General features: G+C 43.5%; 2 protein-coding genes across 12 annotated transcripts in view; one reads left to right on the top strand and one right to left on the bottom strand.

Moving 5' to 3' along the window:
* The window catches only part of mybpc2b (myosin binding protein Cb), a 36,704-nt gene extending 28,224 nt beyond the window's left edge, over positions 1–8,480 (top strand). For all 7 annotated transcript variants that reach the window (XM_037081570.1, XM_037081565.1, XM_037081569.1 and 4 more), the window contains 17 exons: positions 438–604; positions 1,000–1,165; positions 1,278–1,384; positions 1,481–1,510; positions 1,689–1,831; positions 2,556–2,715; positions 3,171–3,275; positions 3,415–3,603; positions 3,719–3,853; positions 4,031–4,198; positions 4,367–4,455; positions 5,331–5,526; positions 6,386–6,525; positions 6,703–6,862; positions 7,025–7,161; positions 7,350–7,536; positions 8,341–8,480. In XM_037081570.1, coding sequence (XP_036937465.1) covers positions 438–604; positions 1,000–1,165; positions 1,278–1,384; positions 1,481–1,510; positions 1,689–1,831; positions 2,556–2,715; positions 3,171–3,275; positions 3,415–3,603; positions 3,719–3,853; positions 4,031–4,198; positions 4,367–4,455; positions 5,331–5,526; positions 6,386–6,525; positions 6,703–6,862; positions 7,025–7,161; positions 7,350–7,536; positions 8,341–8,366 — 2,305 coding nt within the window. In that variant the 3' untranslated portion in view covers positions 8,367–8,480. The remainder of the gene's footprint in view (positions 1–437; positions 605–999; positions 1,166–1,277; positions 1,385–1,480; positions 1,511–1,688; positions 1,832–2,555; positions 2,716–3,170; positions 3,276–3,414; positions 3,604–3,718; positions 3,854–4,030; positions 4,199–4,366; positions 4,456–5,330; positions 5,527–6,385; positions 6,526–6,702; positions 6,863–7,024; positions 7,162–7,349; positions 7,537–8,340) is intronic.
* A 2-nt stretch (positions 8,481–8,482) lies between these two features.
* Positions 8,483–24,998, bottom strand: LOC119009871 (testicular acid phosphatase homolog). Of its 5 annotated transcripts, XM_037081576.1 has the most exons (13): positions 24,918–24,998; positions 23,598–24,771; positions 17,345–17,485; positions 16,161–16,256; positions 14,223–14,309; positions 13,024–13,179; positions 12,652–12,750; positions 10,648–10,743; positions 10,053–10,185; positions 9,667–9,749; positions 9,434–9,540; positions 8,984–9,165; positions 8,483–8,781 (listed from the first exon to the last, which is right to left on the bottom strand). In XM_037081576.1, the coding sequence occupies exons 3-13, from the start codon at positions 17,432–17,434 to the stop codon at positions 8,672–8,674; spliced, it is 1,239 nt and encodes a 412-aa protein (XP_036937471.1). In that variant the 5' UTR covers positions 17,435–17,485; positions 23,598–24,771; positions 24,918–24,998; the 3' UTR covers positions 8,483–8,671. The 5 variants fall into 5 exon arrangements, with proteins under 5 accessions (XP_036937471.1, XP_036937472.1, XP_036937469.1 ...); XM_037081577.1 differs by lacking the exons at positions 23,598–24,771; positions 24,918–24,998 and adding an exon at positions 17,798–18,055; XM_037081574.1 differs by lacking the exons at positions 23,598–24,771; positions 24,918–24,998 and adding an exon at positions 17,798–18,055 and having other exon boundaries at positions 17,345–17,482.
* Positions 24,999–27,130: the final 2,132 nt, after the last annotated feature.

Raw genomic sequence — 27,130 nt, 5'->3', positions numbered from 1 at the left:
TAAAAATGATTTGTCTCTCTCCATTGACTACCATATGTGTTTTTTTCTGCTCTACCCTACCATGTACACTCCTATTTGTTTGTTTTAGGAGATCTGGAACTTCCTGTGTTTGGGTTGAAAGACTGTGTAAATGATGTTTGAAAGAGCAAGTTAATTAGTATCAGTTAGCATGTATTAGGAGCAATCAGTACAAATCAAAACAGTATATAGATATTCACAGGTGTTGAAAGACTTCATATAGATGAAAACATAGCATCCTGTACATTTCTCCCTTTGATTAATGCCAAGTCTTTTCCTATGTCACAAAGCATTTTTAGCAGTCACTGAATGGTGGAAATGTGACATTATTTCCATCCAAATCATGCTCACTGTTACTATTTTGTATTTAGAGGTGAGTGTGTTTCAAGGAGATAAGCTCATTCTATATTCTTTTCCAGGTACTTTGAGGATGTAGAGCTGCACAAAGAAAAGGATTCCAAGTATCGCATCAAGAAGGACGGAAAGAAGCACACACTCATCATCCACGAGGCTACGCTGGACGACATTGGAATGTATCATGCTTGGACAAATGGGGGTCATACCAAGGGAGAGCTGGAGGTGGAAGGTACCACTGAAAAATCCTGTATACTTGCTCAGTTTTTTTTTTCTGACTTAATAGTTTATAAAACATTCCAAAATATTAATTAACTATGAATATGTTTATTTAAGATTAGTTAAAGAGAGAATTCTAATCCAGTGCACAGACTATATTTTATATACATTTACTGTATTTAGTCTTTGTTTTCTGTCATTTAAATATGTGCTGCTCAGTGCTGAGGATGCAGCGTAATTGAAGCGCTGATCCAAAGACTTAATGCTTCTCTTTACAAAGAAACTAACAGCCCATGGCAGCGGGTGTCAAGACGTTGCCATCATGAACCTTTTCCTCCCTCTCCCCCTACCTTCACACACTGTCTCTCCTGCCTGAGCTGAGCTCTTGGTTTCCAATGTCTTGTTTAGAAAAACAACTGGAGGTGTTGCAGGACATTGCTGATCTGACAGTCAGGGCCACAGACCAGGCTATGTTCAAATGTGAGGTGTCTGATGACAAGGTCACAGGAAAGTGGTACAAAGATGGAGTGGAGGTCTTGCCGAGCGATCGCATCAAAATGACTCACATCGGAAGGTACAAGGATATAGGAACAAATTTATATATGTTTACCTATTCTTTCTGTCTTTATATTCACGAGGCAGATGTTTTCAACACATCACATCATTTCTGTTGCTTTTTTTAAAAGATTTCATCGGCTGATTATTGATAATGTGAAGCCAGAGGATGCTGGAGACTACACGTTTGTTCCTGACGGATACGCTCTGTCACTTTCTGCCAAACTGAACTTTTTGGGTGAGAAACACACAATAATTACTGATGTACAAGAATGAAAGCTTTTACAGTCAGCATCCTGTATAAAAAAACATATTTTTTTCTCTCTCAAAACAGAAATCAAGATTGACTATGTGCCTAGACAAGGTGGGTGAATCACCTCAGTTCATAAAAACAAATAACTCTTTTATGCATAGTTCATATCCCAAACCCACTTCCACACACACACACACACACACACACACACACACACACACACACACACACACACACACACACACTCTCTCTCTCTCTTTCTCTCTCTCTGTCATTACCCATTAACCAGATCCTCCAAAGATCCACCTGGACACCACTGGAAACATGGTCTCCCAAAACACCATCATTGTGGTGGCGGGCAACAAGCTCCGTCTGGATGTGGAGATCACAGGAGAGCCAGCACCCACTTGTGTTTGGTCAAAAGGAGATCAGGTATGGACACAACAATTTATCCACTTTCTGTTACAATTAAATCTGACAGGAGGAAATCATGTTAAACATGTTCATGGTACATGATCTTGGTAAGTCAGCAGGTTAACTAGCAAACCTTTTTCAGTGCTCACTATCTCTTCTGCTTCTTTGTCTCTTTTACTGGGCTTTAGTTAAGCGCTACATCACCAGAAAAAAAAAAAACTGCTGTTCAGTTGAGATTTGACCCAGGCAATGAGATTATTTGTGCGCACAGGCAGTTAGTGGTGCAGGGATGAAGGGAAACTGCATCAGACTGTCTGATTTTGATGGTCAGAAAGTGCCCTTTTTTGGAAACAGGATATGTTTGTGCCCAAGTGAGGCAGCTCCATGCGTCCTATTTTGCCCAATGCCACATCAGTATGGTGCTGCTTTAGGTACTTTATGCTTTAGCTACCTATGTGATCCCAAGTGCTACCGACTGGTCAACTCAGATGCCTCTGTGGCTAGCCGTGAACCTTCTCTTATGAGCTTACTTTGTGAAGGTCCACTGTAGATTTTACTTTTAAAAACATCAGGATTACCACAAAACTAAAGACTTGTACATTTAAGCTGTATGAGCTAAAATATTTTAACAACTTAAAATCATAAGTCCACATTACTTGGTAGAGGTAATAACGTGTTCAATTTGCGTTACTAGTGCTGGGTAATTCATGCTTCTCCGATGCTGCAATTTCCTGTTTATTAGGCAGTTACAAGCACTGAGGGCCGTGTGAGGGTGGAGTCAAGGAAAGACCTGAGCTGCTTCGTCATAGAGAGTGCAGAGAGGGAGGATGAGGGCAACTACACCATCTGCGTCACCAACCCTGCTGGAGAGGACAAGGCCATGCTGTTTGTGAAGATTGTGGGTAAGTGAAGATCTCTGTATATTGTCAGCAGATAACATGTAGTTAAAGGTGCAATATGCATGAATTGGCAACCTGTCAAATTCATACTTGGAACAAATAAATGGCAGCACATCATCAGAGTAAACGGTAACTGCTGCTAACAGTAGCTGCCCCAGCTCATTAGCTCATTTAGCCATGCACCAAGCAGCTTGGACTGGGAGCTCAGGGACCAGGAGAGTGTTAATGTTTACACCAACGTTAGCTGGTTTGCATGCTTCATTATATATTTCTGCAACACTATACATAGACATTATAATGTCAAATCTGCTATTTACTCACATTATTTTGACAATTTTGATGGCTTTTCGAAGGACTTCAGCTCTTAAATTCTTAGATATTGCCCCTTTAAGTCACCAAATTTCTCTACACTAAAATTTGTGTTTTGTATTTTAAATGTAACTGTAATCTTTTTTTAGATGTGCCTGACCCCCCGGAGAATGTGAAATGCACAGGAGTGGGAGAGGAAACTGCCACTATCGTTTGGGATCCTCCTGCATTTGATGGCGGTGCAGCGCTCAAAGGTAAAGGATGGATTTTCTTTTAACCTTTTTATGTTTAATGGTCTGGATATATGAAATAGTAATCCAATTGCTTTGCTTAATATGTGTCTTAAATACTTATTTTACTCTTATTTATGCATTCTCTGTTCTCCTCTATCAGGTTACCTCATGGAGAGGAAGAAGAAAGGCTCTAGCAGATGGACAAAGCTCAACTTTGATGTATACCAATCGACCACATACGAGGCTAAGAGGATGATTGAAGGTGTTCTGTACGAGATGAGGGTGTTTGCGATCAACAGCATCGGCATGTCTCAGCCAAGTATCAGCTCCAAACCCTTCATGCCCATTGGTACGCATCACAGCCATCTCAACACCATCCTTCCCTGCTTCTCCCTTTGTGCCTTGTCCATCTTTGGTCAACCTACTGGTTCTTTTGAATCTCTCTCTTTCTGCTACCCCTCAAGCCCCGACTAGCGAGCCAACACGTCTGTCGGTGCATGACGTAACGGACAGCACGTGCACCCTGAAGTGGCTTGCCCCAGAGAGGATTGGAGCTGGGGGCCTGGATGGCTATGTCATTGAATACTGCAAGGAAGGAGGTGATGAGGCCAAACATTGTGTTTCCATTATAACAGTTTGAAAATTTATGGACAGTTTAGCAGCATTTGTTTGATAGCTGGAGTGTCGCAGTTCAGACTCCCAATAACAAAACATAATAACCAAGAATCAGGTCCCACTCTCTGTCATATACTGCATGGACTTCTCTTTTATTTTAGGCACCGAGTGGGTGGTGGCAAACCAGGAACTTTGTGAGAGGCAAGGATTTGTGGTGCGTGGCCTCCCTGTGGGAGAGAAGATCAACTTCAGGGTGGTGGCGGTAAACATCGCTGGACGCAGTGCTCCCGCTACACTGGCACAGCCCGTCACCATCCGTGAGATCATGGGTGAGTCAGTCAGGTGGAGCTGTGGACAGACGTGAGTCAACGAGCACATGTTCGCATAATTCTTGTCATATTCAGTTATAGCGCTTTAGCTTTTTTTTTGGTTTGTGGAGACAAGCGCCTAATTCTGTTATCGCGTAATACTTAATGAGATGTGTTTTCCTGCTTCAGAATATCCTAAGATCCGCCTCCCACGTGAGCTGAGAACAAAGTACATCAGGAAAGTAGGAGAAAAGGTCAACTTGGTCGTCCCATTCCAGGTTAGAAATGAACCTGTGCTACCGTTTTTGAAAGGCTTTGTTAATGTGTGCAAAAATATAATATAAATATAACAGTAAATAACTGTAGGAAGAAAACCTAGAGTGCAACATTATGCCCAAAGATGTTGGAGGCTTTTGGAACTGTGAATTAAGTCTCACAACAGTGAGCTGGAAGAACATTTGGGCATTTGGGAGGGTGCTGTGAGACAGTTTAACAAATATAGGCATTATGTCTTTAAAGGAGGAACTCCATTTATAGTTGTTGGGGAGTTACTACTGCAGATGGGGAAAAGTTGTGTAAACCCCTTTGCACTTATTATTCATTGTAATGGGTTGCCCTTTTCATGACCCACCCAACTTTAGTGAGACACTCTGTCAGAAAAGGGCAGACTCTATGGTAACACTTTAAACTAAGGTCCTTGTAATAAACATTTGTGGATAGGTGGTAATGTCCTTAAGTCTTTTATAAGATGCTTATGAAAGGTGCAATATGTAAGAATTTTAGTTGACAATATTGAAAAATTAACTAAGACTATCTTAGAAATCTTCATTTTTAGCATTTCAACTCTCCCCCGATGCTCCAAGTTTACAGTCTGGACCACTAGCTGCACTGCAAACTAAGCTAACTAGCTAATGGCAGCTACATTTAATAGCAGATAGTGGTTACTCTAATTAGATGCTGCCCCTTGTTGTTTTGAGTATGAATTTGACAAGTGGCTTGATAGAGACCATAAGAGTCATATCAGCAGGCACATTAAAGTTATCATCTACTACTTAAAAACAAAATAGATTTTTTTTTCATCTTGTGCTGTTAATCACTTTAGAGAAGCAATTCCCTTTTATCCTGAGCAATGGATCATTTTTGTGTCTTGCAGGGTAAGCCACGCCCTGTCGCAACTTGGTACAAGGATGGCCAACCCATTGACCCCAAGATGGTCAACGTCCGTAGCTCAAACGTAGACAGCATCCTCTTCATCCGCTCAGCAGAGAGAGAGCACTCTGGGAAATATGAGCTGGTGCTACAGATTGAGAACATGGAGGACAGAGCCACTATTGACATCAGGATTGTTGGTATGGTCATCTCTGCAGCTTGAAACATCCATTGCTGCTTGTGCTGTAATGTTGTCTCTATACATGTCAGTGTCAGTGAGAACTATTCAGGCAAGACACCAGCTGATTAGGGAAGACATTTTAACAAAGACATCACCATGAAACTGTGATAGTGGATACGTACATTGAGACAATTTTTTTTTTTTTTAAATTATCAGTTAAAAAAATTAAAGTAAAAGTAACTAAAGTCCAGTTTACATGTGGCATTAAATGTGTTACTGATAACACTGATAACATGGCAGTTACATCATAACACTGCAGTTATTCAAATCATCTGCCCCCTTCAAGTTGCCAGTTGTTGCACTGGCTAACATTGCTATTACTAGTTAGCAAACGTTAATGTTGCTCATAAAAATGAAAATATTACGTCTGTAGATTAGTCTACATAAAAATGTTATCAATATGACCTTTGATTTCTTTACACATATTAAAATTTTAGTTCACATGTGAAAATGTGTGAAAATATTAAATGTACATGTTAAAAAGCAAATTTCACCTGATTTCATGTGTGGAAAATCTACTCTACATATGGAGAAAAGCCTCCATATTTGAATGTATGTAATTCACATGTGGAAATAAATTTGAAATGTAGTCATTTTTATTCAGACATAAAAAGAAAAAAATCACAAATCAATCAAATGTCCAGTTCATGTGTGACATTATTTTCTTTTGACAAGTTAAAACATTCAAATGACATGTGAAATTGTGACTGTGGCATGTGGAAGGGAAAATTTGTTCAAGTCAGGGTTAGAAAATCTGAAAAGTGTATCTCAGTTTAATGGCTGAAATGTACTGACTATCTGACGTGTGATCTGTTCAGACAAGCCTGGACCTCCTGTGAACGTGAGAGTGATAGAACTCTGGGGCTTCAATGCAGCACTGGAGTGGGAGCCCCCGAAGGATGATGGCAACTGTGAGATCACTGGATATACCATCCAGAAGGCAGACATGAAGACGAAGGTGAGTGAGGGAAGAGGGATGGTGTTTGACACCAAGATCGTCCCAATGGTAACCTGTCAAAATGTCCACTTAGGTGCAGCAGTCTCAACAATAATGCTGAGATAACCTCCAGCCAGTGTTTGCTCCATTTGTGATCTTTGTCTTTTTAATGCAAAAGCTCCAATTTTGTCCCTCAAGGAATGGTTCACTGTTTATGAGCACAACAGACGGCCAAACTGCACGGCTTCGGATCTGATCATGGGCAACGAATACATGTTCCGCGTCTACAGTGAAAACCTCTGCGGCCTGAGCGACGAGCCGCGCTTAAGCAAGAACACAGCTGTCATTGCCAAGACAGGTGAGAGCACATGCTAATATGTACAGTACAATATATATGTGTATGTGTGTGTTGGAATGTTTTTTTTCCACACATTACTGGAGATATCGAGTATACTTCACATTTCTGCTCTGATTTATGAGTGTTGACTACGTTTTCCTGCCCTCCCACACTTCTCCATAGGCCTGGAGTTAAAACGAAGCCCCTACAAGGAGAAGGACGTGTCCTGTTCGCCCAAGTTTACTCAGCCTCTGGTTGACAGATCTGTGGTGGCTGGATACAGCACTGCCATCAGCTGTGCTGTCCGAGGCTTCCCCAGGGTAAACATGCATGTTAAAGTAGCCTGTGGAGCATGATTCACTGGTGGAGGCTGCCAGTTGTCATAAAGAAATAAAAGTCTGAAGTTGGCTTTAAGAGCAACTTGTGTGCAGATTTACCGACAGTTATAAAAATACTTAATTTAATCTATTACTCATTTGTTTATTAATGAGATTGTTTTTAATTAAAGCCTAAGATTGTCTGGATGAAGAACAAGATGATCATCGGTGAGGATCCTAAGTACCTGATGCAGAACAACCAGGGAGTGTTGACCCTAAACATTCGCAGGCCAAGCACCTTTGACGGAGGCAAATACTCCTGCATGGCTGTCAACGACCTGGGCAAGGACGAAGTGGAGTGCCAGCTGAACGTCCGAGGTAAGAACAGAGTGGAGGAGGTGATTAGAGAGCCAGGTGAGTCTCTTTTGTTGTGCAAAACACAGATGATTAATAGGTGGTACGTTTTGATTACAGGACACACTTAAGCACATTCAGGTGCGTTATGTAAGAACTAGTCACTGTTCAATGAGCAGAGTAACTGCTAAACTGCTGCCCTTAGCTAATTGGCTCAGTTGGAATGGCAGCTCGCAGTCCAGACTGGGAGCTTTGGGACCAGGTGGGTGATAGTGTTTACACGCTAGCACAGGAGCTTTTGACCAGGATGGGCCAGGGCTTGCTGATTAGCATGCTGACTTCCTTAGAAATCACTGCACTATAATACATAAACCATCAACATGAAAAATTAAAGAATTCTGCAGAATATGATGAAATAACACTTTTGAAGTTGTGTAAAAGAAAGCTACATACTGTGTCACAGAGATGTCTAGCTACATGGCTATCAGTGCTAACAAGATAACAATAGCTACAGTCATGGATGTGTAAACAGAATACGGTTAGCAGTTACTCTGGCGATATACTGCCACCTATATGTTGAAGTATGAATTTAACAGGTGGCCAATTCTTACATAGTGCACCTTTAACTTTTGAATGATTTTCAAAATAAATTCTTACACATTCCCCTTTTAAAGCTAAAAGTTCATTGTGTTTACAATGGCAGCTGCGCAGAATTACATTGTTTGAAATTGGATATGACGAGGATTCTTACATATAACATTTTTGGCTTTACATTTGAGCTTGTAACAACAAAACCTAACACTCATCATCTGTCCTGTTGTCCCACAGTTGCCGTTGAACCAGAGAAGAAGTGAGAAACCGAACAGCAAAGAATGTGAAATGATATGAACCAAACAGTGAATGAACAGTGAATGTAGCGTACACACTGTTAAGAGTAATTCAAATAAAATGTAGTCATGCCTGCCATACGTAAATATCTATTTTGCTTTTATTTAACCTCTCATGTGCATGTTGTCCAGCTCACAGACCTCATTCACACAAAATCAGAATCTAAATAATAAAATACATTGCATATTATTATTGTTAATCTTAGAGCTGTTTTCACAGCTCAGAGGCACCTTTCTGTTTTTTTTTTTCACATGAGTGACAGTTGTCTGTGCTACACCTCCCTGGAGTAGTGTGCTCTCCTCCTGTGTATAGCCACTCCTATGCTGAACAACAGCGCCACTGCCAGGAGGCCCACGGTCACTGCAAGAGCAGTTACGACACCTGTGGGAGACAACGATCCTTATTTAGGTACATGTGAATGCAGAACATTTGGAAGCTTTCCAAAAGCCTTGATAATTTTTAAATCAGACAGTCTGTGCAGAAAATCCGCACTCTGGTCCCCGAAGTGAACACAGGAATAAACATATTGCAGGGGAGCCTCGGCGATGCCAAAATATGTAGAAGCATGAGAATGTATCCTCACCTGTCCTCGACAATTTGGTCTTGAACCCGCAATCAGCCTCCCAGTCATCTGCTATGACGTCCTTCACCAGCTCAATGAACATGGGCAGAGGGCATGGGTTTAACCCGTTGCATCCTGGCACAGGGTTTGGGTAGGGGTCGCGCCAGGAGTCATTGCGGTAATACAGCTCCAGAGAATAGGAACTGGGGATTTATTAGGATTAACACAATGAGATGACACCCAGTTGTGGTTAGTATTATGTAAATTGATTTGTATCATGCGCTAATTTGGCCATTCCAGTTCTGGACGCCTGCCAGATTTCTATCGAATTGACGAGGAAAAAAAACAGAAATGCACTGGAACGCTTGGATGCAATCACTCAAAAATGCGGGTGTGTTTTGGCCGTCTGACCTACATAGTTTAATTAAACATGCAAAGAGAAGAGAGCGCGAAGTGACAGGACGTCATTACCCATCATACTCCTGGTAGAACTCGAAGAGCTGACAGGCGGCATAAGGAGGAAGTAGGCCGTTGTACACGTCCAGAGCCGCCTGGAGGGTGATGAGTGTCGAGTCATGCTGGAGTGAAAAACAAACATCACGCCGATAATAAACAAGGAGGTGAGGAGACGTGAAGCAGCGGTTTGCACAATAGATTACAAATGTGTGTGTGTGAGCGTGTGTGTGTGTGTGTGTTGGACTTACAGCTGAGTACATAATGAATTTGAGAGGGCTCCCTTGCTCTGCAGCCCTGGAGAAATTCCTGAGAATGGCATTTAGTAGGACCCCTGGCAAATTAACACATCGGTGTGTCAACGGTGCAAATGAAATTTTCCCAAACACCAACACAATCCGTTTGACCTTGTTGAGCACCTTTGTCTTAGCGCCGCAATCATCTTCGTCCCATTAGCTCGCATGTGCTAATATGCTTTTGGGAAACCCCCGACCGAGCACTTGACACTGTCAGAGAAGTAAACAAAGCCTTGGCCAGCAGTCACAGCAGCAGAGCCATTTTTTTCTCTCTCTCTTTCTAGTAACACTTTCCTCAGAGCTCTGCTTTAAATTAATTGCCTCCAAATGTGAATCCTCACCTCCCGACAGCCGGGCCTTCTCTTTCCGCTTGTGACTGTGGATGCTGTACATGACCTCAAACGATGCGACTCTCTTCAGGGTGTCCACTACATCTTGGGTGGCCCAGCGTGGGAGAGTCAGGTTGTGGATCCTCTGCACAAGAAATAAATAAGATTCATTACTGTCGTGCTAATAATCACATTACACAACACATGAACGGCAACAAAAGGGGCTTCAAATGGCTGTATTTCATCGTTTCTATTATCCCGGCTATTTTTAGCACCAGTCTGAAGATAACAGATGCTCATTTTGCAAGTGTGAATGAGCACATTCAACCTGGCCTAGAATCCACCCATCTCACAATGCTTTAATTATCATTTCAATATGTTGTCCTATTCATGTCTTACTGTATGTATAAACCCCCCCACCCACCCACATCACCACCATCACCACGCTTCATCCCCCCCTCATGTCTCTGCAGATGTGTCAAGTAAACAGATCCCTTCTCGTTTCCCTCACCGCTCTGCAGCTGCTGTTTGTGTCAGCCACTGAAGCATTTGTAAACTGGCGAACACACATAGAGGCCCTGCTGTGTTTATGAAATATCAAGTGTACCTGGCATGTGAGAGTGTCGTAGACCCTCCATATTTTTTTGCCAACCAATTTGGCGACGGGGTAGCCAGTGTGGTTGGAAAGCCCCTCCACAAAGTTCTGCAACATAGAGAAAAGAGTTATAACGCCACACTCGCCTAACGCAGGGAGACGTGTTGATTTAATTTATGCATGTGGGCAAAGACTGAAGAACAGACACATGGCATGGAGCACAAACGGAACAATGGAGCACGGCATGGACAAAGTACAACAAATGTTACTTAACCCTATAAACTTGGGGTTTTTAACCCTAACCCTTAAGACATGCAGAGCAACCACAGAGCCACTACTGCAGTAATTATGAAAGAATTAGTCATATTTTATATCAAATTAAACAGCAGAAGCTGGGCCACAATGTGTAAAAAACATGTTAATATGACCCAAACACAGCCCAAACACTGCGCAAATAAACAACTAAACATCAGACTTCATGAATCACCCTAACCCCTAACCCTAGAAAACTGGCTTGGGGCTTAAAAGGTTAAACAAAAGATGGACATTCTTCAAAAAGCAGCTAGTTTGCAATAATAATAAATAACGGAATAAATTTTGGTTTATCATACTGTAATAACAAATTAATGTTAACCTAAAAATAATACTCTAATAATAACTCCTTCTTAAAGGGTCACTCCAGCAGTTTTCCACAGTGTGTTTACAGGTCTTGGGGCTAAAAAATTGCCTCCAGTGATGTCACGATTCAGCGGCTAAGTTGCATTGTGGGTAAAGCAGGTTATAGACAGCTTCATCAAATCGGTACAGCAGAACCAGAGACACCACCACACTTGATTCCACTCATTCTTCCTCCTTTTTAAAATGTGGTGCCTACATTACCCAGAATCCAACTTGGCCACTAAGTGACATCACTGGAGTCACTTTGTCAGATCACATGTATCTTCCTCTGAAGCCATTAAAGGTTTACACTTCTACTTTCACTCCTCGAGAACTGTAAACACACTTTAATGTGTAAAATTGGTGGATCACCCTTTAATTAAAGGCATCTGAGAAGTACATTTCTCCCTGAAATGAAGTGAGTTTTATGTGTTAGGTATCATGAAATAAATAAACAAATAAGTTATGATTGATTACAGTAAAATTACAGTCAGTTAGTCTCATTCACATTCTCACTCACAATACTCTTCTAGCATGGAAATTACAATTTTTAAGGGTTCCTTTGTTTCAGACGCACTAAAACAACTTCTCATCAATTTCTGTACTTAAAAGAACTGCAGACATTAATCTCTTTGTGGTGTTTAATGATTCACTGATTGCTGCGAGTTCAGCTCTTGGTCAGACCATGCTGTGAAGAGTGGCACCATTTTGGTTCTTGTGTCAGACTTGCAGGTATTGTGCATCCAGCAGAGGGTGTTAAAATTCAGCGCAGGAGGCCTTGTCCTCTTCTCAAACACCACCTTAGTAGGCAGCACATGGGACTCTGTTTAATTAAAACATTTTCATTGTAATTCTTAATCTAATTCAATCCAACCGTTAATTAGAGTCTCGGAGAATGTGAGAGAAATTGCACTGTGCAGCTTTTTCGAGGCGGTGGAGTCACCGTGCCTGAGAAAAATCACTGAGAGGACACGATGTCTACGGCAGAACTAACACGTCCACTGGAGGTGCTGATAGCATTGGCACCGGCAACTGTGAAGTATATATTGCACTCTGCGGCAAAATGTGCATTTCACAGCTTTTGCTAATTTACAAATCAAGGCATGGGTAAGCAGAACAGAAGCAGCTGAGGTGAGGAAGAGTATTATTCACAGCAGTTTTGATTATATAATTGTGGTGGTGGTGGAAAAAAAAACAGAAAACAACAGATCTGCAGACAAGTTTTTAGTGGTTATGAAGCACATGACTCATGGAAAAGTGATGTTTAGCACGGACTGAGCTGTGAGCATTCACGTCACCGAACAGCTGCTAAGGACGAGTCACAGTGTGGGACGGTCTTCTTCTGTGGTTTTGTCTCACCTGGTGAGCCCTGAGGAACCTCTGGTAGGGCTGACTCTCGAAGGTCTCCGTCATCAGTGCTCTGAACCTCGGACAGTCTTTGCCCGGAGACCTCAACAGCTTGAGAAATCGAAAAACAACAGCACAACATCAGCGGGAATTGTGCACATTTACTGCAGGTACTGCAAGTCTTCTGGGCACAATTATATGTTAATTTCACACTTTAAAACAGTGTGTGTGTGTGTGTGTGGGGTGGGGGGGAGTTCAGCTCGCCAGGTTCACCGCTGAGGTGAACACAGACAGCCGCCACAGAGAGAGACTTGAATTAACTTGTGCAAGTTTCTGTTCAGCCGTGCTGCATGAAGAAAATATTTATGTGGCTCGGCAGCCCACCTTGTCCTGGGCCCTGGGGATGGTGTGCACGGGAATAGGCCGCCACGGTAACTGGGGCATGATGGGAGCTGGGCGTCTGGTTGGAGGGAACATCCCGGCAAGGCAGGCCTGGGCGCTCATGAGAGTGCGGTCGTAGTCAGTGCTCCGGACGTACAACTGCAAGGAGAATGGAATCAAAATGCAAGCGTATGTTGGCACAGAGTCCAAGCGAGACGCACGCGATTGGTTTACTTTCGCACAGAAAGTGGAAATGCACTTGGACTCAGAAGAACTCCATTTGCATTCACAGTTGTTTCTATTTTTATCTGATAAAGATGCAAAATAAATGCGCCCAGGCAAAGCGGCAGTGTATCATGAGTGAGCTGTATTTATCCCTAGTCAACTGAGGTATCCCCTTAACATGAAGAGCAGGGGAGTCAGAAGAGATCCGACCGGAATGAGGGGAGGGAGGGGGAGAAAAGATCCCTCTCGCTGTGATCTCTTCTGACACCAGCCTTCGCCCGTCTATATCTCTCTGTCACCCCGTGTCAGGTTTTTGCACACAGTAAATCACGCTGATAAGGTTGGATGTTCCTGTGATGCCGAGAACGCTTCTCCCTCCCCACCCCCCACCCCATCCCTTTTGTCAAATTAAAACAGACATGGCAGCGCGAGGAAAGGTACGGCGCAAGTTGACTGAGACTTGGGCGACAAATCGCCAATGACAGGTACTGAGAGGAGTTGTTATTTTCGAGGTAATTGTGTGTTATTTAAGAGAGGGAGAAGAAGAGGACCTAAGGCAAGGATGGAGAGACGGGGGAAGGAAGACAACAAGGGTAAAGAAAAAAAAACAGAGGCAGGGAAAAGGGAAATCACATCTCCGTGGATGACAGCATGCTGAGCATGCAGCCCAGGGGCACACTGAGCCTACATGCATGCTGCCAACTGCACTGTACATCGAGCCCAGGGGCCAGATTAGCACACATGTTAGAGCACATTACAAGGCGACGCCAGTGATGTCACCTATGTGAGTCACGCTCATTAACTTAGTGTATGTTGTTGCAGCCATTACAGATGGTGACCAGCCACACATGAGCTTAATTTCACACGTTGGAGCAAAGGACACGTGCGGCGACAGCATTAGGTGACATTGAAGCACACATCAGCGAAACCAGCACCGGGGGGGGAACTGACATTAACGCACGCAAATGAACACCGACCTCTCTGTTGTTGTAGTCCTCGCTGAGAAAGTTCCCGTAACGCCTCCTCAGGAATCGGCCCAGCTCAAACTGTTGTTTCATGCCCAGCTGGAAGGAAAATCACCAGCAGCGTTCAATTATTTATTTATTTATTTTTTTGGTCCAATCTGACCTTTTGCTGAAGATTTGGCAGATTTAAGGTCACGTTCGACATATTTGCATGACATGATAAATTTCAGCCCTTCTGCTGTGGAGCCAGAACTAATAAGTTTGTTCACTGTAAACTGGCTAATTGCCTGAGAGCAGAACAATGTTCACAGTAGGAAGGGATTTAATTAAAGGTCTCCGACGAGCCTCTCTCCCATCTCAAGATTTAAGTTTATTATTAGGAGCTGATTTTATGTTGTACAGGTCAGAAGTGAAATGTACAGTCGTTTTTATGCAACTGCACTTAGGTTAATATAGAGATACAACAAGGAGCTTAGGCTTCACAGGCTTCATTCTGTAAGTGCCCTTCTGTAAATAACTTGTGAATTTCTTGTCAGACTTTATATGAATTTTTATTTTCATTTGATGTTTTTAGACTACGGACAAGTAAGTTCAGTGTGTCGCCCAAGTTCACACTGGGATGAGCTCCTGTACGGTGGCTCTGAGATGCAAAACAACAACAACATTTCAGATAACACGAACACAAAACAACTTCTGAAACTGTTGGTCAAATTAGAAATGTTTCAGAATATTAAGAGTTTCGGAGTAATGCGCTGTATGAACAATAGACTGTTTGCAATGTGGCGATTTTTGTCTGAGTCTCAGTTGCAAGTTGCGAGTTGCATAAATGCGGAAATCTGAAAAAATTTTATAATTTGACCATTTACAAACCAGAAACTGAATAGACAATGGGTAGAGAAAATGTGATACCCGCTAGCTAACTTTGGTGTTCAACCACTTCCTAGCGAACATTACTGTTGTATGGTGTTGCACAATACAAGTGGAAAGGTGTACATAAATTCTACGATATCATCTTTCAGCTTGAACACATTTCTACAAACTCGAAAGCGAAATGTGCTGGACCTAATCAAACAGTAATGTCAGCTCACAATAGGCTGATGCTAACTTAAGCTAACGTGTATCAAGTACATTGTTTTATCTTGGAATGAGATGCTTTCGGGTTTTATACTTGCCTCTCAGGTAATGTGATACATGGTGCTAGCAGCATCTAAGCTAACTTGTTGAGGAGCTGCCATCGTCGTTTAACAGTAACAGTCACTTCTCTTGCTTGTCGCCACACCTAAACCACAGCCATAGCTGCTAATAGTGATTCAAGCGTCCTAGCGTGGTAAGTGTTACTGTAAAGTTGTTGTGTTTTTAATAAGCTATTCTGTTTTTGTCCAATGTTATTGTGCTTTACTCACTACAATGTTCACAAAAGGTGAAATATGAAGGAATTTTAGTCTTTTTTTTCTTTTTTTTTTTAATTATTGAGAGAATCTGAACAACAGTTCTGATATCTATGATATAATGTGTTGCAAAGATTCATACCGAAATTAGCATGCTAACCAACTAGCCCTGACAAGTCCTGGCCTAAATCTCCTGTGCTAGTGGTTTGAATACCAACACTCCCCCCCAGTTCTCCAAGAACTTCTGGTCTGGACTGCTAGCTGCACGACTGACTGAGCTAACTAGCTAATAGCAGCTAGCAACAGTTAGCAATAGCTAACTGGATGGTTGACGACCGTTTTTTTTTTTTTTTTTTTTTAATTATTTGGATACAATTTGAATTTAGCAGATTATTCAAACCGAGTCAATGCAAAATGTTTGTTATGTTTAATTATTGTCATATTCAAAATGTTTAAAGTTAATCTAACACTTTTCCTCAGTACTTTCCTATGATGCTTTACAAATGAATGATCATTCCCTCACACACACACACACACACACACACACACACACTCCCAGTACCTCGGTCAGCTGTCCAAAGCCCTGAGCCCACACCTCCTCCCCATGAGGATCTCTGGGATACGACTCAATCGGAGATCGATCACCGTGTCGGAACACCTTTGAAAGTCATAACAGATTATGTCAGATCGACGCAGACGTCATGCTGCTACTCCAGCCATTACACTGTGTAATTAAAGGGAAAACAAGCCCTGAGACAGAAGTCAGAAATAGAAACTTGAGACGTCGGACAGCTCAGCCTGGATTTGAGACACAGAAGAGTCATTTTGATGATGACATCAAGACAAACAAGCCGGAGCTGCTCGTTTAGTATTATTAACCTGGGGACTCACTATCTGAGGAGTCAAACGTGACACACAGGCTGATTAAACTGGATTACGGACACATGTAATTCACTCTGGTAAAACCTCACAATAGACGCAGACCACAGAGTAGAGTCAACAAAGGCACAGTTTGTTTTCAGTTACCGTCTTTCTTGATGCGAAACACCTTCTACTGTAAGAGCTGAACCTGAACTGAACTATATCAGACTTAAGTTAGGACAAATAAGGTAGAATAGTTGAATTAAATGCATTAAAAAGACGAAATTAAGAGAATACCCCCAAAAGACAATGATGAGACTGTAAACTGATAGTAAACTGCTATAGTGTAACAGACAACAGACTCATTCATGAGTGGAAAAACACACTGGAGTGAAATATGGAGCCGTTAAAGTACTGAAAAGGATAAATAAAAATACAATTACATAAAAAAAAGTCCCATCCAAAGAACAACATTTGTGATTTTCACTTAAATCCTCAAATCGTCTTTTTTTTTTTTCCACTCTAAACTGTGGCGTGAAAAGACAGATATGCAAAGAGGTTTATGAACAAAGCGGTAGTGTCTGGAAGAGATATGCTCGACACTGCTGGAGTTCGGGGCTCAAAGTAATCCTTTGTGACATAAATGTGTAAATATAATAATGCTCACTGAGCAGAAAAATGCAGTGTAATCAGCGGCGATGTACAGTAATGTCACTCTTGTGCGATACATAGTGGCTTCCAGATGGTGTCCAAACTCGAGCTTTCAACAAATAAATCTTGTCAGTGGTGTTGTGCAAACACTTTTTCCCCGTGGAAACACTGTGGTGAGGGAGCTTAAAAAGAAATCACTATAGTGTGTCAAATAGAAAGCTGGGTAAGACTTACAGCCACGACAAACTTCAGCACCCGACACTCAGTCGGGCGGACGCAACACAGGAGGAACAAACAGCCCAAACTTTTCTGGAACTTCCACATTTTTGGGTGGGGGCGGTTGTCGATCTGTGCCACCTTCACACAGCTCTGCTGCTTTACACCAGGGAGAAAGTGTGTTCAAAACAAATAAAATAAAAATCATTGCGAGCATAATATGACACACACTTGTACGTTTTAATGAGGCAGATTGTGCAAAAAGTGTCCTCTGCATAAGTCATGTGGCATAAAATATGCATGCCGGGTCGAGTTTTTCCAAAAAAAAAAAATTAAATAAAGACTATATCACAGCAGCGCACTTGTCCACTTGTTGGCATTAACAATATATGGATGCGATGCCATAAAACAAGCGCATGCACAACAAAACGCCCTGTCACAATGCATTTAGTCATGGGCACATGCACTTACCTCAGCATCGCTCGTTCACACGTTGTGCAGCTTCAGTCCAACGGGTTACAGGCAGGAAGGGGACCGCCGCGCATCCTGAATCTTCAGCCATACCCCAGGTTGACATTAAGTGCATGTTCCAGTAAAGGAGGGAGCGCTCTTATATCCCTCCTACCTGACCTCCTGCCTCTCTCTCCCTCCCTCCCTCTCTCTCTCTCTCTCCACAGGGATTTCTGGTCCCAATCTACTCCATCGCGACTAGAGTCCCAATCACTGTCTCTGCCAATGTGCAGAGACAAGACAGCCACCCACCTCCCCCTCCTCCTCCCCCCCTCCTGGCAGAGTCAGCCTCTGAACTTAAAAACACATATTGGGCCCCTCACTGTAGATAAATCCACTTTAAAGCCGCACTCACACAGTCTGGCTTTGGAGTGTGACAAAGAAACGGTCCTAAGTTAAGAAGCACCCACCTGGCTTTCTCGAAATTGCACTCCTACGCGCATAAAAACACACACACACACACACACACATGCAACACTCGCCCCGGGCCCACAAACATTCATTATGACTCGCTGTGTCATCCGCCGTGGGTTTGGCCCCAAAATTACAGGGCCCGGAGTGTTTTCCCTGACTAGACACACATGTAAGTATCTGTTAGCATCAAAAAGCGGCTTTGTGGGGATACAATGGGATTAGCGAGTGTGAAGATGCGGAGCCCATACAGCGCCTGACATCGTGTTTGATAACTGCTAGATAGGGATCTGTTGCACGTTGTAAAACACAGCTCGGCAGTCACAGAGGAGGGGTCGTCAGCGCAAACGTTAAGTGTTCTTATCGGTTCATCGCAACATAATGGGGCGCACATGTGGTCCCACACACACTAACAGGATCCAGGCAGTAGTAGACGTCGGCTCAGTTTCCCTCAAAAACATCTGGTCCTGTGTTTCCCTTCGTGTGGCTTCTTCGTGTCGCAGGCAATCATTTTGATGGTACAGTGTCTTGTAACAGGGTGGATGATGTTACCCCCCCCCCCCCCGAATCACCTGTTTAGGACCTGTGTTTAGTGAGAGGGTAGGATCACAGTGGCGGACTAAGGATGTTTGAGGGGCAGGGCCGGAATAAACAAAAAGGGCACCGTCTGTGGGGGAAGCAGAAAGTTTAAAGGGTTCTTTGACATGTTTTATCTAAGGGCCTCCAGAATCCAGATCGTCCAGTGGCAGTATCACAGTGCTACACACGTTTACTTCAAGACACAAGTTTAACATTGTTGTGGTGTGATGTAGTTGTAGCTAGCACCTACATTACGCATGACAGATTGTTACAGACCTGGAATTTGCATTTACAAGAGCGGTGCTACGTTCAGAAACAGTGGGGGGTGGGAAGGGGACAAAATGCGCACAAAATGCCTACATAATGTTGCTTTAATCTATGTGACAAATAAGCAGGGCTGTGGCTGAAAATAGTCCCCTGCTGTAAAAAGTACCTAAAAGTATTACTTAAGTTAAAGAAGACAATACACTATTCATATTTAAAAGTGAAAGTCCCCCATACGAATTGTACTTGTGTTAAAGTCTTGGAGGATTTTATGTTCAATATACTTAACATGGCAAACCTGACGTATTTAGGTGGTTTATGACTATGAGTGAGTACAAAAAGAGACTAACTATAATAACCTTGGTGTGCGTGTGTGAGACAGTGAGAGGATTGCGGTACACTGCTGCTATAGATAGCCAGATCGCCAGATAAAGAGAGGGAGAAAACACACAAATGTGCAGAGGGAGATCTGCACCGCGCCGAAGAGTAACAGCAGACTGTCTGCCCGAGTCCTGAGGTCCATTTCACATTTTCGTCTTAAGACTGACGAGCGCTTTCAAAATGGTTCCAGCTAACAGGCGCAGAACGGGGAAATTATGAGCATGTTCCAACAGCAGGAAGTTGCGTTGTTTTTTTTTCTGTTGTACAGCACTGTGTCGGTCGGTAAAGCATGAGGCAGGTGATATTTTACATTTGTGTTGAAGAGAGAAACTGTGGTTCTCCCATTTACTTTCTGTGGAAAATGTCCATCTTTAATAGCTTAATCTCCTAAAACAGCACGGCACTGTACCAACCAATAGCAGCAGTGATGGAATGCAACTAAGTACATCTAAACGAGTGAAATAATTAAGTGCAGTCTTGAGGTACTTGTACTTTACTTACTTGAGTATTTCCATGTTCCGCTGTTTTGTACAACCACTCCACTACATTTTGGAGGCAAACACTGTACTTTTTACTGCACTACATTTATATGATAACTTTGGTCATGAGTTATTGTGCAGCAGAGCCAAAAAAAGAACATTTTTAAATTGATTTATTTTGAAAAACACAGATTCTGATAATCAGATCAAATGCTGAATATCAGCTCTGTTAATCGACCAGGCCAATAATCAACCCCTGATGCAGAAACTATAAAAGATGCAGCTGAAGTTTATGATACAGTGTACATCTATATGGTTACTAGATAATGTGTAGTTTATCTGTAAACATAATTTGATGGCCGTTATACAAAGTTGCAACTGCTTGGATTTATCACACAATCAAGTATTGTTTATTGTTTGAAAATGTTTAGTTTTAATTTATTTTGTATTAGTTTCAGTATTAACTTGTTTGTTTTTTAAAATGATGATGTAGATTAATTGACTATTAATGCACTGCATAGTAATGATGGTTGTTGTAAAGTGTTACCCAGTGAGTACAGACACACTGGAAGTACACTGAAACAAAGCTGAACTGAAAATTTAAAAATGGAAAATAAAAATTTAAAACCAATGAAAAATGCAAAACTCACATGACGTGTAATAACTCTCTCTCTCTCTCTCTCTCTCTCTCTCTCTCTCTCTCTCTCACACACACACACACACACACACACACACACACAGCCGGTACAGGTTGGCTTCTGAAGAAAACATGCACCTGTACAAATGGGTCACTGAGTCCACCTGCACTGATCTGCAGGACAACATATGCATGCTCAAGAGTCTGAGAGGAGGAGAAGCAAGGAGTTTCACCGTGAGGCCATGATGCACACACATACCGGTGTACACACACACACACACAGACACTGACACGTGCACATGTGCTGCAGAAAACCACTACTACCAGTTCACTGAGGGGTCACTAAACAGCGTGCACACACAGACTCACAACTCTGCATCTCTTGCTGTCACTCACACAAACATGTAACACACACACATATCCTTCCTCTCTCACTCTCCATCCCTCTCTCTCTTTCTCCTTCTCTCCCTCCCTCTTTCCCGAGTGGCTGTAGTGTTTTTTTTTTTTTTTTTTGTCTTTGTTGAAATAATTGCAGTGATTTTCAAGACCGTCGCCATGGCAACATAGAGGGTTGATGCACGTTGACAGAATCTGTTGCAGGGCGACTGAGAGACTGAAAATGGGAGATAAGAGGTGGGAGGAGAAGTGATGGCGCCTGTGCGTGTGTGTGTACGCGCACGTGTGTGTGTGTGTGTGTGTGTGTGTGTGTGAAAGCGATGATGGTGATGGTGTGGGGTGTGTGTGTGTGTGTGTGTGTGTGTGTTTGGCGGGGGGGAGCTACTTTCATGTGTTTCAATCCATATGATGAATGGCGACGAGCAGTGTGGGACATCTGCAGCCTGATAGAACGAGGCCCGGGATCAGGAATGAACAGTTATGAGTGTATTGTGAGCAGAGAGAGAGAGAGAGAGAGAGAGAGATGGGGGGTGAGGAAAGCGGGGTGCTATTTTAGTCCGGGCGTTGTCATGGAAACTGCAGCCTCACTACAAATGGAGACATCCAGAAACACATGGATCGTCAAACAAATGGCGTGCGTAGGGCCCCAGCGTGAAGCTACGCCATGGCTGTGCGACACGGTGCCATCTCAGTCGAACCCACCCACGCTGGCACCCACGCCTCCGGTCGGTCGGTCGGTCGGCCTCCATCACAGAGGCTGAATATCAATGGGAGGGTATAGCTTTTAGGGAGGGGGGGGTGTAGTCAGGGGCTAAGTGACAGGCAATGGTGTCCATTCAGGCGGTGAGTCACGGCCACTCGCTCGCCTGTCTTTTAATTAACAGTCTTTTCCACACTTCCCTCTCTTCCCTTCCTCTCCCTCTCCTCCTCTTGTCTCCTCTTCTGTCTCCCCATTCGCTCTCTTGTCTGTCTCCCGTCCTCTCCCTCTTCCCCTCTCTCGCCTGCCTCTATCTCTCTGTCTCACACCCCCCCCCACCCCCACCCTCTCTCCCGCGCTCTGAAGGACGGAGGTATTCCCACATTTCTCCGTTGCTATAGCAACACCGCAGCGAGAACAGGAAAGAGAGGACGCAGGCAGGGAGGAGGAGGATGGAGACGTGGTGGGGGTAGGGTGGGGTGTGGAAGCGGCCTAAGATGAGGGGATGTGTGAACAATGCTAATGCTAACGGTAGCGAGCGGCGGCGGCAGCAGCAGGCAGAGCAGCCAAGTGTCGGTGAATTCCCCTCTCGTCGCATCACGCTGGGCGCCGGCTCACATGTCACATCCACATTTGCATAATTGCCAGTGGGAATCTGTTTGCTCTGTATGTCGCTACGGTCATTGATATCCTCCACAAAATGATACATGAGGCACGTCTCCGCTCAGCCGTTTGACTCTTTTTTTTTTTTTTTTTCCTCTTTCCTCTGTGACATTGACTGACTCTGCAGAGCCCGCATCCGAGTTCGTTCTCTTTCTTGAGCATCGTTTAGGAATAGAAAAAGAATTAGACAGGGCTCCTGCGTCAGTTCTGGGGCTGAATCGTCGGAGAATGAGCACATTTTCCGATGATTCAATCACCTCAAATCGATGCGGGTCAAATGACCCACGAGCCAGGATGAAGATGTGTCTGCTCGGATTAAACACATACAAGCCATGGGGAAGACCAGGGCTGTTTCATATCGGTGTCATCATCCCATTCAGTCAGGACCCAACGCAATCTCATTATCTCTGCATATGTATCGTAAGGCGTTAGAACAAAGCACTGTTGCATCAATTTCATAACATGTAAAGATTTGTAGCGAGCAGCAAAGCTCATGTGGCCCCGCAGAGGAGACGAGGAGCGCCCACATCCTCCTCCTCGCTTCCTCGACACGTTTGTCTGGTTGACAAAGTCGCACCAAACTCACAAGATTCATGTCAGCGCGGAGTGATGCGAAACACACCAACACACGTAAGAACGCTCGTGCTGTTTGGAACGTGGGAGCGTGGTCTGCTGCACGTCAACTGTCTCCCCCCCGTCCTCTCCCCTCAATCAATAACTCATCTCTCTCCCCGTCAATATTGTTCTCCCCCATGGGACAAAAATGTCCTTCTTTAGGACAGAAGGAGAACACAAGCGAGCTGGGAGAGAAGGGAAAGGGGGGGTGGCAGAAAGATGAGTTTGTTCTGGATTCGCGTGTCGTCGTCACGTTATCCGTGCAGGGGATCTCCGCGACTTTGGGATCAGCGTCTGGTGAGATACCCCCCACACGCTGATTTCAGAGAGAAAAAAACCAGTGTTTACGGACGGTGATGAAGCAGTTTTCTTCAATAACTCTCAGACATTTTGTCACACACACAACTGGCATCGCACCTGTAAAGGAAAACACGAGCAAGAGTGATAAAAAACAGCTGGAAATCCACCTGCTACTGGCGGAAGGATTATTTTCTCTGAATTCATCCCAGAGTGCTCGTGCTTAAACAGCACGTCGATATCACTTTATTAAACTTTATTTAGCATAGATTTTACTGTAGTGGAATGTGTTCCAGAGTGTGATCTAAAGTAATAGTTTATTATTTTAGGAAATTTGCTTACTTGCTTTCTTCTGGGAGTTTGATGGTTAGATCGATGCAGCTCTGAAGTCTGTACAGTAACTCTGGACCAACAGCCAGCGGCCTGTTAGCTTAGCTGGAAATAGGGGAAATAGCCGGTCTCATGTTAACAAAATACCCCTAGAGAGATCATTAATGAACACCAGTCGGCATCCTCCAGAGCTGAAAAGTGAAGAAGATGCCGAAATGCCAACAAGCTGCAGTTCCTTGAACGGCCACACGAGCAGAAATAACATGTTCACAGCCTGGTACGAAAAAAACCCCGTCACGGTCTCTCTTGCTAATTTTCCCATGGATGAAACCGTACGCACGGATGAACTTTACATTATTCACTATTTGAAGTGATATTGAAGCTTAAGGTTATGAATAATAACACGCGTGGATGCTTTGAGTGACAGCTAGCCGCAAGCTGTCTAGCTCATCCAGTGAGAACAGGATACGGAGCCCCGTTCCTTAGTGTGAAAGCTGCTCAGCTGTGCGTGAAGTCGAAACAGTTTGACTTCCTGGGTATAAAATGACCTGGCTCTCCACATTGTGTGGTCTGTAGGGTCTGCCACGAGAGACTTTCAGGGCACACTCACACCAGGCTATCCGTATAGTTCCGTTTGTTTGAGTGGTGTGAGCACTCCGTGACGTGGACGAGCACATTGGACTTCCTCCACTCTGGCACAGTTGGAAGAGGTGCGCTTTGGTGAGGCACGCGCAACGTGGACATGAAAAGCATCATCATGCATATTACACCACCTTGCACAATCAAGAAATCCAGGAAACGACACAAATGAAACCACGAAAGGTCGGTGTAGTTAGTCATGTTCTGTGCTGCTCTCTGTTGCGATGCAACCGCACTATGACACGATGACGTATGTACAAGAGGTAACCTTTCCTCGGGCCCAGTTGCGGTCGTAGACGCGTTGCTGAGCTGACATCATACGACTCTGAAACACGGCATTCAAAAGCGAACACCGGGTCGATGGTAAATGCATATTTGTGAAATATGTTTAATGTCTTACGTGATCCGTTTCCTTTGCTCCTCTTGTCACTCGAACCCCAGAAACAGATGTCAGTGTGTTGTTTAAAAGCTTGCATGTTAAAATGCATCGTCCAGGTTGCTCCGACATTCTGACATCATGGAACACCGAAAGTCAGAAGGACGGCCTCTGAACTCAAGAAGTGGGGCCATCCGGGGAGCACACGAACGCAGCGTTACATAGTCACACAGTGGGCAACATCCATGTTTAATACAGCCTGTGAATATGATACATTAAAACAGATTGTGGTTTTCAGAGTGGGCTTATTTGCTTACTTCTTGGTCAGGACTGGCAAGTGGTTGGAGTTTTATCGTCATCATGAGGTTACAGATGGTGGAGACGCCATCACATGTTGTTCCTACTCTTCCTTTTGTAAACACAAGAGATATAACATGTCATTTAATGAGTTTCAGAGGTGCTGGATGATGGATAGGGTTGCCACTTCCCCGTCTTCCAAGTCCTTCTGCTGGGCTAAGCTAACCGGCTGCAGGCTGTAGCTTAATTCGTGTGCAGACAGAAGAGAGGCTCTCAGTGGGAGGAAGCAACTTGATGTATACCCCCAAATGATGAAATCCATCCGTCAACGATTAGCACCAGAGAGATGAGAACGTGAACTTACTGGAGCATCAACAGGGGTAAGCAGAAGTCACTACATAACTCAGAGAGCCCCATAAAGCAAAACATGCCATGTCGTTAACGATGCAAAGTAAAAACATTGCCCCTATCTACAGTTATGGTAAATCAATACTCAAGTAAGTGTAATAATCTAACAACAACATCAGCACGGCGTCTGCTGTGTGTGTCTGTGTGTGGGAGTGCATGCACTGGGGAACAATTTGCTACATACCTTCCTCCAGTAATTACACGGGAAGTGTCTGTTTATAATGCATGCTGGAAACAAAATATTCATGGGAAAGTAATTACTTTAATTCACGTCTTGCAGCAAAGGCCTGCAGTGTAGCAAACATCATTGTCGAGATATTTATAGACGTCCCTTTTTTTCCCTCCCTTTTTTTTGTTTTTTCTGGTAACGTATAATATGATTAGAGAGATTTATAAAGTACCCCGTTGTGCTCAGGTTTTTATTGATTTTTTTTTTTTCTTCTGATTTTCATTCAAGAGAGATATTTTAGTCTCTGACCCATTACAGCAAATTAGAGTCTGTGAAAAAGCGGTGTTTTTTTCCCCACATTTCTAAATTACTTTAAGGCCAAAATAAATAAAGAAATAAAATGTAATTTTGTATGTCACATTAACATGTGCATGAATATATACATGCATAAATAAAGCCAGTAGCTCTCGGCCACGGGTGGTGGGGAAAAAAAGAAATGTCACATGCAATGTGAAACCCCTGACATAAAGAGCTCACACACACACTTCAGCGGCGTTTAAAGGAAAAAAAAGAAACAGATTTCTCCTTTTTTCCGGATGACATGCCTTGTTGGTCAGGTTGAGTGTTTTATCCCCAGAAGAGGTTAAGAACTGTCTGGTGTTACACGGGCTCCTGAGTGCTTGCGAAGCACACATGATGCATGTCTACCAATATAGCCTCCCTATAGTATTCCAGTGTATCCTCTCTCTCTGTCTTTCTCTCACTCTGTCTGTCTGTCTCTCTCTCCATCTCTCTCTCTCTCTCTCTCTCTCTCTGGATTATTAATTTTTAGATCTCTGTGTGAGGAAAGAAACAATATTCCCAAGTCAAAGGATCTGCCGCATGGCTTCTAATGATACTTGGAGAGGAGAGAGGGAGTCTAAATATAGACCGAAACAAAAGCAAAGTATGTTCAGTACAGTATGAGAAAGCCCTCTGAGAGCAGTAGTGAGCTCATAATTCACCAACATAGTTTCATGTAATAACAGTCAAATACTGAATCTTTAAACAAAGAGCAGACTTTTAATCAAAAGGCTTCTGGTTTTTCTTTTTCAGTCCAACTGGGTCACTGCGATCTCCTTCCTTCTCATACTTTCCAGAACACTTTGGAAATTCTCGGTCCGAGCTGAGCGTGGTTCCGAGGAGCCCATTCTCGCTGGAGCGGAGCCTAAATAGGCCACAGAATCTATCCTCGTTGTTTGATTCACACGGCTGTATGTCAAACACACTACGCTTGTTTTAAGCACATGGGTTGTTTTTTCCACTGCAGCCTTTAAAGGAGAATTTAAAAAAAAAAAAAAAAGAAGAAGGGTTTTTCCGCATTTTTCATGGTTGCTCAATCAGCGGAGATGCAGCCCACAGACTCTGACACCTCTGCTTCACAGTGGAGTTTATGTTGTGTCAGGTTCCCCACAGACTCCGCAGTCTGTCTGTGGGCCAGGGGAGCTGGGGGAATCCCTGGAGAAACACACAGCTGGGAGGTTATTGAATTTGAAGGGAAAAGACAGCACAGGGAAAAGGGGAGGATGGAGCAGGGGACACAGTGGATCTCTAGAAGACGGCTGCGAAGGGAGTCGTCGGTGCACTGCTCAGGGAGGATGTGATGTTTTCCAAACA

The sequence above is a fragment of the Acanthopagrus latus genome, chromosome 20 (assembly GCF_904848185.1).
Source record: "Acanthopagrus latus isolate v.2019 chromosome 20, fAcaLat1.1, whole genome shotgun sequence".
Lineage (NCBI taxonomy): Eukaryota > Metazoa > Chordata > Actinopteri > Spariformes > Sparidae > Acanthopagrus > Acanthopagrus latus.
Note: the sequence above shows the minus strand (reverse complement) of the source record. Positions and strands in the feature narration are given on the sequence as shown.

What these genes read in the sequence shown, in the direction of transcription:
- LOC119009871 (XM_037081576.1), bottom strand. Translation starts at nt 17,434, where the DNA reads ATGTGGAAGTTCCAGAAAAGTTTGGGCTGTTTGTTCCTCCTGTGTTGC. An exon ending in AGGACTACAACAACAGAGAG is followed by an intron (nt 13,180 to 14,222) that starts GTCGGTGTTCAT and finishes TTCTCCTTGCAG; the next exon opens with TTGTACGTCCGGAGCACTGA. An exon ending in GGTTCCTCAGGGCTCACCAG is followed by an intron (nt 10,744 to 12,651) that starts GTGAGACAAAAC and finishes TCTATGTTGCAG; the next exon opens with AACTTTGTGGAGGGGCTTTC.